This window comes from Pseudoliparis swirei, chromosome 10 (assembly GCF_029220125.1).
Source record: "Pseudoliparis swirei isolate HS2019 ecotype Mariana Trench chromosome 10, NWPU_hadal_v1, whole genome shotgun sequence".
In the NCBI taxonomy this organism is placed as follows: domain Eukaryota; kingdom Metazoa; phylum Chordata; class Actinopteri; order Perciformes; family Liparidae; genus Pseudoliparis; species Pseudoliparis swirei.
Window position 1 is genome coordinate 3,623,418 of NC_079397.1, and position 12,473 is coordinate 3,635,890.

The following is a 12,473-nucleotide window of genomic DNA, read 5'->3' on the forward strand; positions in this document are numbered from 1 at the left end:
AACAAGCCCAACAACAGAGGAGAGGACCCACGATGCTGAAAGAGAGAGGAGGAAGAGGAGGAATAAGAAAAAGAAGAATAGCAAGTGAGAGACTAGGAAGAAGAAGAAGACTGGGAAGAATAAGAGGAAGAAGAAGAGGAAGAGTGAAACTAAGAAGAAGAAGAAGAAGAAGAAGAAGAAGACTAGGTAAAGGAAGAAGATGTAGAATATGAATAAGACAAAGAAGAAGAAGAGGAAGAAGACGAAGAAGAGGAAAAAGACTAGGAAGAAGTAAACAGGAGGCAGTGGAGAGGACAGAGAGACAGCAGATGTGAAGCTGCTGGAGGAGCAACAGGAAGTCAGCCGCCGGGGCCCTCCATCAGAGTTAAAGAGAGAGAGAGAGAGAGAGAGAGAGAGAGAGAGAGAGAGAGAGAGAGAGAGAGAGATGCCTGTTGCAGTCAGATAATTAGTCCACATGGCAATGAAGCCTCTAATCTGACTGCAGAGGGATAAATACAGAGGAAAAGAGAGGAGGAGGAGGAGGAGGAGGGGGAGGAAGAGGAGGATGATGCTGGAGTCATACATTAACGTTTGACTGGTTTGGACCGGTTAGTGCTCGGCAGTCACCGCACGTCAGCGATTTAAACTGTCCTTTTAAAATAAACTGTCCTTTCAAAATAAAGCTCCGTCCTCACAGGAAACAGCTTCCAGGACTCAACCCACGTTGTTGGGTTCAGGCCTAGCTTGTATAGTTTGGGTTAGAATAACTACAAATTACGCAATCTATGTAACAAATAAAGCAGCACGCCCTGCAGCGCCCCCTGGTGGACGAAACCATATTACATCATGTTGTGGTGAAGCTATGCTCTCCTTATATAATATAATATTATTACACAGCAGCAGCACTAAAGGAGTGATGGAGGAACATCACGGCTCGCCGAGTGTTTTTATCTTTTCATTCGTCGGTTCTCTGAAGGTTAACGTGAAATATAATAAACCTTTTGTCAGATCCGTATTAATGCCGATAACCCTGAACGTTCAGGTGTCAAGGAGCTCCATGGTGATGCGTTCAGGTGTCAAGGAGCTCCATGATGATGCGTTCAGGTGTCAAGGAGCTCCATGGTGATGCGTTCAGGTGTCAAGGAGCTCCATGGTGATGCGTTCAGGTGTCAAGGAGCTCCATGTCGATGCGTTCAGGTGTCAAGGAGCTCCATGGTGATGCGTTCAGGTGTCAAGGAGCTCCATGATGATGCGTTCAGGTGTCAAGGAGCTCCATGGTGATGCGTTCAGGTGTCAAGGAGCTCCATGGTGATGCGTTCAGGTGTCAAGGAACTCCATGTCGATGAGTTCAGGGGAAAGGAAAGGAGAGTGTAGAGAGGAAAGGAAAGGAGAGATTTAGAGAGGAAAGGAAAGGAGAGATGTAGAGAGGAAAGGAAAGAAGAGATGTAGAGAGGAAAGGAAAGGAGAGATTTAGAGAGGAAAGGAGCGATGTAGAGAGGAAAGGAGAGATGTAGAGAGGAAAGGAAAGGAGAGATGTAGAGAGGAAAGGAAAGGAGAGATTTAGAGAGGAAAGGAGAGTGTAGAGAGGAAAGGAAAGGAGAGATTTAGAGAGGAAAGGAAAGGAGAGATGTAGAGAGGAAAGGAAAGGAGAGATTTAGATAGGAAAGGAAAGAAGAGATGTAGAGAGGAAAGGAAAGGAGAGATTTAGAGAGGAAAGGAGAGATGTAGAGAGGAAAGGAAAGGAGAGATGTAGAGAGGAAAGGAAAGGAGAGATTTAGAGAGGAAAGGAGAGATGTAGAGAGGAAAGGAAAGGAGAGATGTAGAGAGGAAAGGAGAGATGTAGAGAGGAAAGGAAAGGAGAGATTTAGAGAGGAAAGGAGAGACGTAGAGAGGAAAGGAGAGATCTAGAGAGGAAAGGAAAGGAGAGATTTAGAGAGGAAAGGAGAGATGTAGAGCGGAAAGGAAAGGAGAGATGTAGAGAGGAAAGGAAAGAAGAGATGTAGAGAGGAAAGGAGAGATTTAGAGAGGAAAGGAGCGATGTAGAGAGGAAAGGAGAGATGTAGAGAGGAAAGGAAAGGAGAGATTTAGAGAGGAAAGGAGAGATGTAGAGAGGAAAGGAGAGATGTAGAGAGGAAAGGAAAGGAGAGATGTAGAGAGGAAAGGAGAGATGTAGAGAGGAAAGGAAAGGAGAGATTTAGAGAGGAAAGGAGAGACGTAGAGAGGAAAGGAGAGATGTAGAGAGGAAAGGAAAGAAGAGATGAGGAAAGGAAAGGAGAGATGTAGAGAGGTCTTAGCATGGTATTTTGTGAAGAGGAGGAAGAGGAGGAGGAGGAAGAAGAGGAAGAGGAGGAAGAAGAGGAAAAGGATGAGGAAGAAGAAGAAGGAGGAGGAAGAGGAGGGTCTGAAATGCCACAGCCGAGTCTCCGCTGGCTTAAATACAGTTAAATGGTGAATCATCCTAAACTAGACAGCAGCTCTCCATCACCCACACACACACAAGATGGTGCCACCAATATTTAAGTGTGTGTGTGTGTCTGTGTGTGTGTGTGTGTGTGTGTGCATATTGACCATGTATGGAGTGCTAGTTTTGCAAATAGAGGCAGAAAACTTGAACCCTCGAGTTACAGCAGATTAAACTACAACACACCTCGTGGCTCACACACACACACACACACACACACACACACACACACACACACACACACACACACACACACACACACACACACACACACACACACACACACACACACACACACACACACACACACACACACACACACACAGCGGAGGAGGAACCGGTCCTATTCAGTCTGACACCTTAATTACTAACTTCCTTCTAGCTGCATTTCTCAGAAACCGCCGGTGCTGAGAAACAAGCAGGAAGGAGTGAAAATAAAGAAAACACAAAGCAGATTAAATGATATGAATTATACCTGAAGACTGAATGTGAAGATTTATGCTGACGTCTCACACACCAAAAACATGTATTTGTGTATGTATACCACTCTTATTTTATGTTTTCCATGAAAACTCTCACTTTTATTTTTCAAATAAATTGCTAAATGAATATAAAATCTAGTCAAGACATTAACAAGGTTATAAATAATGATTTTTATTGTAAATATTAATGCTGTTCTTCTTGTGGCTCAAAGGAAGGCCAGTTTTACAGCTTCTCTCACCAGCATAACTGTTTTCAGCTGCGCTCACATAAAAAGGGTTTTCTACCCCTCCGCTAGTCTTCTAAGGCGATAACACAATGTACCACTAGAACACTGGAGATGGGCCTCTACACACCTCTGGAGAGACTTCATTAACACCAGAGAATACTCATGTACACATTAACTATGTCGAGAGAGTTTATGATTACTTTATAGTATCTTCATTGATTGACATTTCTACGTGACCCCAAACCTTTGAAGGTGGTGTGAACATCTTGTTGTCGTGGTAAACCTTTAAGGCCTCTTCTCTCTTCCCGCCTCCAGCAGCCTCACAGCATCGTGCAGCGCCGCCTGCTGGAGGGGAACATCACGCGGCTGCGAGGGGAGGCGGCCCGCGACGCCAACGACAGGGTCCGCTCCCCGCTGACCGACCCCAAGGACGGCGAGGAGGGCAGCGAGAGCACCGCCGACGACTCGGCGGAGGAGAGGGAGTCCCTGGAGGAGAGCGAGAGGAGCCTGCGCTCCGATGAAGAGGAGGACGACGAAGCCGGGGCCAGACCCGAGAAGACGGAGAGCTCCGCCCCCCTCGCGGCTCTGGTGGTTCAATGCAAGGTAGAGCGACGCTTCTTCTCCCGTGACTCATCCCGCCGTCGCCCACTCCGTGCACAGAGCGTGACGAGCCGGGTCCGGTTTAGTGCCGAGTCATGGTGACGGAGGCCAACCGGGTCCATCCGGTCCTCGGGGGTCACGCGTGTCGACCACGGGGGTCTCGAAGAGAACCGACGCCGTGACAGTGTGTGCAAAGCCCAGTCGGGGTTTTAATGAGCTGGTAGATGTCCACACGTCTCCACGAGACGTATACAATAGACTACGGTGGCCTGAGTGGCACAATCTTCACGTATGACATCATCAAGTTCAACAGATTTGGTATTTCTTCTTCTCCCGTCATCGTTCTCATCCACGTCGTCAGAAACCAGCGAAACATTCAGTCGTGACATCGGAAGTCTTTTTCCGACCTGAACGTCGGCGCTCCTCTCGTGTCACGTGACACGGCGGCCATTACGGTTCATTACATCACGGCGGCCATTACGGTTCATTACATCACACGTCGTTTTATCCAAAGCGACTTACAACCATGTCACAGACACAGCTAGGGAGCAACTCAGGGTTAAGTGTGTTGCTCAAGGACACAACGACGAGGGCGGGGATTGAACCGCCGACCCCCTGATTGAGAGACGGACCTGCTAGCCAAGCGTAGAGAATGTAAAGAGCGACGTTGTGTCTCTTGGTCGTGGTTCTTTCCATGTGGATGAGGCGTTGCCCCAAATGAGACCGACGTTCTCCACGGATGTCAAAATGTTGTTGTGTTTTCTAGCCGCGTGAGCGTTTTCTACCGAAGCGGTCGATGACGTCACAACACGGTCAGTAACAAGTGTGAATCACCGCGGCAACGAGAGCTCCTCGAGCCGGACGACGGATGTGAGGCTGATGATGAAGAAGTGATGACAATAAGAAGCATTAATTGATCAAACTCTGCAGGGAGGGCAATCAAGGAGCGAGTCGTCAGACAAGGAAGTGACATCAAAGACGGAGAGAGTTTTATCCCTGGGAACAAATCGATGTGGCGATCGACCCGCGCCGTCTCCCCGCGGTGTTAAAAGGAGCTCAGCTCCCGGAGAGTCTAGATGGGTGACCCGCGTGAGCCTGGTCCGGTTACTCATTGTGCTCGGCTCGCATCGCCAACTTACTAACTGCAAAGTGTTCCTCCGTTACTCATCGACGGCTATTTTTAAACCGCAGGATTTCTGCACCGCCGGGGACGGAGACCAGAGAGAGGGTTGGTGGGCCTGCTGATAAGCCAGTGCGTGTGCGTGTGCGTGTGCGTGTGCATGTGCATGCGAGGACAATGGAGGCTCAGTCCAGGCTGGACAGGGAGTGAGGGATCAAAACCAGGCTCATGGAACTTGAACGTCTTTATTTCCAAGAGAGGGGCTATATATATATATATATATATATATGTATAGATATATAAATATATATATATATAATTTTTATATACAGTATATATATATTTTATATATACTTATTTTAAATATATATATACAAATATACCAATAGACTGGAAAGTGCTATTTATATAAATAAATAGATAAACATATATATATATAAATATATATATATAAATATATACAATATATAAAATAAAATAAAAAAATAAAAATATATATATAAGCTGAAAGGTGCTACGTGTATGATAAATATTTCAAAACAGTTAACAATATAAAAAGTATACACCAAAAACTGAATGAATCCCAAAGTCTGGCAACACCGAGACAATAATGAATGAAGTGTATTATTTTTATAACAATGAATCAAGTGTATTATTGTTATAATAATAAATCAAGTGTATTATTGTTATAATAATAAATCCAGTGTATTATTTTTGTGAGGAAGTGAAGAAGTAGGATGATCTCATAAAGGAACATGTGACGTCTCAGGTTAGAGATCTGCTGCAGGTTTCCTCTGCTGACATGACGGTACCCTGCAGAGAGGTTTAGACATGTTAAACTGCAGCGTGTAAATGTTAAACCACCGATGACTCACTGGGTTAATATTTCATGCTTCTGAGTCTTTAGAAGAATCAAAGTGCACTCGACAAGCGGAACCATCGGCACCTCGTCAGCATCCTGAACTCATCACGTCAGCTAATAATATAACTTTGATCTCTGCTCTCTCGTATGTTTAACTGGATTATTAACCATTTAACGGCCACGTCGTGTTGTTGTGTCAGTGTGTTGTTGATTGTGTCAGTGTGTTGTTTTGACACACTTCCCCCTGTGTCGCCCTCACAGTGCTGCGAGACTGAAGTCAAAGCGTCCATCAACACCGGCAGCCAACACAACCACATCTCCAGCTCCTGCTGCCAGAGGCTGGGGTGAGAACCCCCCCCCCCCCAACATTACATCATATATATATTATATATAAATATTATATATAATATATATTATATTATATCTATAAATATATAATATTATATAATATATATATATATATTTATAATTCATATATTATATTATATATTATATATATTATATAATATTTATTTATAATTTATATATATATATTATATATTATATTATATATATTATATATATATTATATCAACAGCTGCCATCTTTTAATTAATCAGGAATTAGAATAAGAGGAACAATTTAAAGAATTAGCTGGAAATAAATAAGCTTTTCGGGATTTAGTCATCACTATCATAGGATCTGAAGGCATGTCTTTAATCCCGTCGTCTGGAGGAGAGATATTTAAATGCCAAATGAAGCTTTAGAGTCTTTAGATCACAGCTTGTGACATGTTGTACTCATATTAAATCAGCTTTTAAAAATACAAAAAACAAACAGAAAAAGGTTAAATATCGTTTGTCTCCAAAATTCTCATTAATAAAATTCCACCTGAGCAAACATTTGATTAAGTATGACATTAATTGTGTGTGTGTGTGATCAGACTGGTTCCCGTCCAGGACAGTTCCCCGTGCGGTGGCAGCAGCTCGGTGCCGGGTCTGCGGCTGCAGCTGGGCCGACAGACGGTCCAGTGCTCAGCTTTTGTCCGAGGTAGGAGCCACACTGAATATATATGAGTGTGTGTGTGTGTGTGTGTGTATGTGTCACTATTTGTCTCCAACACAACTCAAAACACCGACGCCACGGAACGAGGTCGAGGGGCCGATGAAGCTGAGAAGATATTATTATTAAGACTCATACCGAGGAAGACGAAGATGGAACCAAATGTCAAGGCTCTTCAGACGTCATCACAAAAACTACAACCGTGAAGGTCGCGGTGGAGCTGGAGGGAAATGTGAAGTGGAGGAATGTGAATTCACCTGGCGCGTCGTCTCTTTGGAGGATCCGTTAAAAATAGATCCAGAGTGGGACGTGAGCTCGTTTTCTCTACTTAAAATGCAGAAAGCAAATCCTCTCCTCGTCTTCTCAGGGGGAAAAAACAGAAGTAAAAGGACAGCTGGGGAGAGAGGGAACGAGTGAGAGTGTGAGAGAGGGAACGAGTGAGAGAGGGAGAGAGGGAGAGAGTGAGAGAGAGGGAGAGAGGGAAAGAGTGAGAGAGGGAGAGAGGGAAAGAGTGAGAGAGGGAGAGAGGGAGAGAGGGAAAGAGTGAGAGAGGGAGAGAGGGAGAGTGAGGGAGGGAGAGAGGGAGAGAGTGAGAGAGGGAGAGAGGAGAGAGGAAAGAGTGAGAGAGGAGAGGAGGGAGGAGAGAGAGAGGAGAGGAAAGAGTGAGAGAGGGAGAGAGGGAGAGAGGGAAAGAGTGAGAGAGGGAGAGAGGGAGGGAGAGAGGGAGAGAGTGAGAGAGGGAAAGAGTGAGAGAGAGGGAGAGAGGGAGAGAGGGAAAGAGTGAGAGAGGGAGAGAGGGAGGGAGAGAGGGAGAGAGTGAGAGAGAGGGAGAGAGGGAAAGAGTGAGAGAGGGAAAGAGTGAGAGAGTGAGAGAGGGAGGGAGAGAGGGAGAGAGTGAGAGAGGGAGAGAGGGAGAGAGGGAAAGAGTGAGAGAGGGAGAGAGGGAGAGAGTGAGAGAGAGGGAGAGAGGGAGAGAGGGAAAGAGTGAGAGAGGGAGAGAGAGAGAGGGAAAGAGTGAGAGAGGGAGAGAGGGAGGGAGAGAGGGAGAGAGTGAGAGAGGGAGAGAGGGAAAGAGTGAGAGAGGGAAAGAGTGAGAGTGAGAGAGGGAGGGAGAGAGGGAGAGAGTGAGAGAGGGAGAGAGGGAAAGAGGGAGAGAGGGATGTGTTTAAAGCATCAACAACGTCTGTCGGCCATCTCTGAAGGGCCGTTTATTTTTGACTTTCTTTTCTCTGTTTCTTTTACTTGGATTTGAGGTTTAAAAGTTTCTGTTATTTCAGATGAAAAAAGAAAAGCACATTCCTCACGGAGGTTCTAGAAAGGGATAAATAAATGCTGACGTCAATATAAATATTCAGTTGTTGAAGCTACAGCCGGGAGAGCGTTAAGAAATCAGCCAACCAGCAACGTCTGAAACATCAACTCACACATCGCATGTTGCTCAAGTCAGATTATATTTTCAAAGCCCCAAAACTTTAAATTACAGAGATATTGTGTTCTTTGGTTCCCCCTTTTTATCTGGTCCTCATGACGACAGAAGAACGAGAACACACACACACACACACACACCATTGTTCTCTTTAATTCCTCCGTGAACGACTCTTTTCAAACATTTCAAATTCTTATTTTTGGCTCCATAAACTCTCACTTTGCTGCTTCAAAATCACGTCCTCACAAGTATAGATGATTATCGATGCGTGTTCAAATGAAGACGGATGAACTCATCGCCGCTCTCCCGTTTCCCCTGCAGAGGACGAGGCCGTGGAGCTGAGTCTGGGACTTCAGACTCTGCTGGAGCTCAAAGTAAGATCTTCATTGGCTTTAGAAAGCCTTATCTTTGTGTGTGTGTGTGTGTGTGTGCCCCGCTGACCACGTGTTTCCCCTCACAGTGCCGCCTGGACCTGAGCAGCCGGGTGCTGAAGCTGCAGGGCTACGGCGACCAGCTGCCCTTCCTGAACCCGGCGCCCGGCGGGCGGCGCCAACGCGACACCAACGAGAACCTGTGAGGCCCGGCGGGACGCCGCGGCCCCCGACGACGTGTTTGCAGGACGAAATGATCTCTGATAATAAATTAGTTTACAGAGCCGTGGATCTAATCACTCTTTATGATCAGGTTGTGCATTCCAATCCAATTCCTCTGTCGACGGAGGAAAAACATTCTAATCATTTAACGTGCATAGTTTTGTGATTCGGCTAAAAAAAACGTTATTTTTAAAATCATCAAGTAAATACATTTTAAAAAGTGTTAAATTGCAAATCATTTTTGTTTAAAACGATGTCAAAAATAATCGTTTTATACCTTTGGGGACACGTGCTAGTTAATTTCGACGAAGGCGACGTCGGATAGCCCGTTAGCTTAGCTTAGCATAAAGACTTGAAGCGGGGGGAAACAGCTAGCGTGGCTCTGACACCCCCACGAGCGTCTAAAGCTCACCGCGTTACACTTTTGTTTAATTCGTACAAACACCGAATCCATCCCTTATTTTCCCGGGTTTTATGTTAAACTAAGCTAAGCTAAGCTAATCGCTGCTAGCTATAGCTTCATATTTAACGTGAACACAGACATGAGAGGGAGCGTCACTGTGCTCTCGTCAGAGCGCCAATAAACCAAACGGTTTCCAAACTCTTCTCTCAAGAATCCACATGACCCGTCTGAAAGGTGGTCAGGATCCCTTTGAGGGGTTTTTAAAACTTTAAATAAAGATCTGGAGGATCTCCCGTCCGTCTGCTCCGCCTCGTGGAGCCGCCGTTAGCTTCTCTCCAGAAGACGTGAAGACGTGGTTCAGTTCTCCAGGAGCTCAAAAATAGACCCGGCGACTAAAACATCAGAAACATTCCACCTGCATGACTTTGTAAAAGTTCTGCCTGTGTGTGTGTGTGTGTGTGTGTGTGAGGAGTCAAAGCAGGTTTTTTGTTCTTTTTCATGCCTTGTTTTGGATTTTTTGTTGTTGTGCCACCTGCCTTTCTTTCGTCTCTCGGTGTTCTCACGGCGTGGAGAGAGTCGAGAACCGCCTCAGATCATTCTGGGCTTTAATGACACCCGAGCCGAGCCGAGCCGACCCGAGCCGACTCGACCTGAACTGAGTCGAGCCAACCCGAACCTAGCCGACCCGACCAGTGCCGAGTCGAACCTAGCCGACCCGACCCGAGTGGACCCGAACCTAGCCGACCCGAGTCGTCCCGAGTGGACCCGAGCCGAACCTAGCCGACCCGAGCCGACCCAAACCTAGCCGACCCGAGTGGACCCGAGCCGACCCGAACCTAGCCAACCCGAGTGGTCCCGAACCTAGCCGACCCGAGTGGACCCGAATCGACCCGAGTGGACCCGAACCTAGCCGACCCGAGTGGACCCGAACCGACCCGAGTGGACCCGAACCTAGCCGACCCGAGTCGATCCACACAGTATCCCGCCTGACCTCTCCGCGCGTACGCATGTTTCTCTGCGATGTGTTCAGTGACCTTCCTGCGACGTGTGAAAAGGAAAATCGATGTGTGACAGAAAAACTTATTTTTGGTGTTTCAGTATTTTCTCTGCTTAATAATAAAAAAATATGTATTCTGGCTAAAACTCTGTGTTCATAACCTGAATACTGACCGACAGACGGGTGGAGGAGGAGCCGAGTGACGGATGTCATGTGGCAGACTGGTTGTGGGAGGAGCTCCGCTGGGAGATTTACTGGGCCTCATGTTGATTCCCATGGCCGGCGCACTGGACCAGTACACGCCGTCTGCTGGTACCGCCGGCTATATAAAGAGCAGAGCAGCAGATGTTCCCACAGCATCAGCTGACCCCTGTGACCTTTAAACGGAACGTAAGAAAAACACACGAAAAGGGCCGTGTGCAGAGCCGCTGTTTGGTTTGTCCCTTCTGGGCTCCTGTAGAAAACCCACGATGGATGTTTACAATAAATATGTAATTATTACATTTTATAGACTGAATTAATAATCAAGCTGCATAAAAAAAAGCGTAATAAAAAAAAAAAGTTAAATTTTTCTGGAAATATTTTAGATATTGAATGAAAATAAATAAATTTATAATTCAAAATAAAAGTAAAAAATATGTTAAACATGTTAAAAGCGTATTAAATAGAAAATTCTTCAAGTATTTCATGAAAATAAAATACTATCAGTTAAATGAAAATAAACAACAACAAAAATCACTTTTCTTGCTAATTGTCTTAATTTCTGGAATTTATATGACTCCTGAGTGAATATTATATATTATTATATTACCATACTACAGATAACACTGTGATAAGCACAATAAACACAATATTAGACGGCAGCACTAATGACGCCAGGTGGTAAACAGACCGCAAAACAGAAATGTCACCACCAAACAAATCCTTATTATTTTACTTCTTCGGGGACACAACATCATAAAGATGCTCTCAGTCTGCACTCGGCTCCTCGGAGCTGTGAGAAGATGCTTTTTGTTTCCGTGAGCACGGAGGAAAAAAAACATCACAGGAATATGAAACTACGGCCTCGTTAGCGAGGATCCCCCTCAGTACCCCCCCTCTTGTTTTGAGTCACTGTACACACACACCACATCCTGCAGCAGGTAACACCTCCGCTAGGAAAGATCCCTCCGTCACGTCTCTCAGAGGACACGCCCCTCTTGTTCGGTCCTCTTCGCGTCTCTGGACAAAAGCACGAGAAGAAACGAGAAGAAAAACCTGCACACGTTGACCTTCTTGACCTTTGAGGCTGTCCTCCAGATGCTGAACACATGCCGCAGGCGGTAATGAGTACCGGAAGCTCGCCGCGGCGGTCGTCTAGTGCGCTGCCTGTGTCATTAACCGCCCGTGCTTTTGTATTCATGGATAATTATTGAGTAGAAAGCGTATTAGTTATTGTGGTCTCGTCTGCAGTCAGCTGGGTGTCATTCTACATGTACACCCACATGGAAAGACCAAAACCAACACTGTACTCGCCTATTGCTCAAGTGTGTGTTTGTGTGTGTGTGTGTGTGTGTCTCTCACAAGCAAACACACGCAAAGCAAATGGTAAAACATAAACAACTAGAACGGGCACTCGGTAGAGCGCTTACCTTCGCATATCACAAGATTGGGCATTGAATTATGAACATGTTGGCATTAGTTGCATGCCAATTGGATATAAATTGACCGTGCTATGGTAAAAAGAAGATTTTGACCTTTTCATGACCTTGACCTTTGACCCCATCGATCCCAAAGTCTAATCAAATGGTCCCCGGATAATAACCAATCATCCCACCAAATTTCATGCGATTCAATAAGATGTTGACCTTTTTCATGACCTTGACCATGACCTTTGACCCGATCAATCCCAAAATCTAATCAAATGGTCCCCGGATAATAACCAATCATCCCACCAAATGTCATGCGATTCGGTTTACAACTTTTTTTGTTTCGCGAATAACACGCATACAAATAAATAAATAAATAAATACACGGCGATCAAAACATTACCTTCCGCATTTTCAATGCGAAGGTAACAAAGTGTGCAAAAGCTCAGTATTTATATGACTGTTGAGATATTTAACAAAAGAAACTTGAATGTAAACCTTAAGGTGGCGCTAGAGGACAGGATGCATCATCTGTGGATCGTGAACGAGGTTTTTCGGCGTGACCTCCGCTGACCTCTAGAGCCCCGCCGGCTCAAACCGACGTTTCATATTCATACGGAAGTCTCATTTTCAGTTAACTTTGAAGAAGTCATC

General features: G+C 45.5%; 1 protein-coding gene across 2 annotated transcripts in view; it reads left to right on the forward strand.

Moving 5' to 3' along the window:
• Positions 1-8,852, forward strand: part of nrip2 (nuclear receptor interacting protein 2) — a 17,527-nt gene extending 8,675 nt beyond the window's left edge. The window contains exons 2-6 of one of the 2 annotated variants that reach the window (XR_008833083.1): positions 3,465-3,752; positions 5,993-6,075; positions 6,654-7,081; positions 8,520-8,572; positions 8,659-8,695. Coding sequence is in view for 1 of the 2 variants with exons in the window: in XM_056425353.1 (XP_056281328.1) it covers positions 3,465-3,752; positions 5,993-6,075; positions 6,654-6,760; positions 8,520-8,572; positions 8,659-8,775 (648 nt within the window). In the remaining variant the exon portion in view is untranslated. Of the gene's footprint in view, positions 1-3,464; positions 3,753-5,992; positions 6,076-6,653; positions 7,082-8,519; positions 8,573-8,658 lie in introns of both variants that reach the window. The other variant, XM_056425353.1, reaches the window with a different exon arrangement.
• Positions 8,853-12,473: the final 3,621 nt, after the last annotated feature.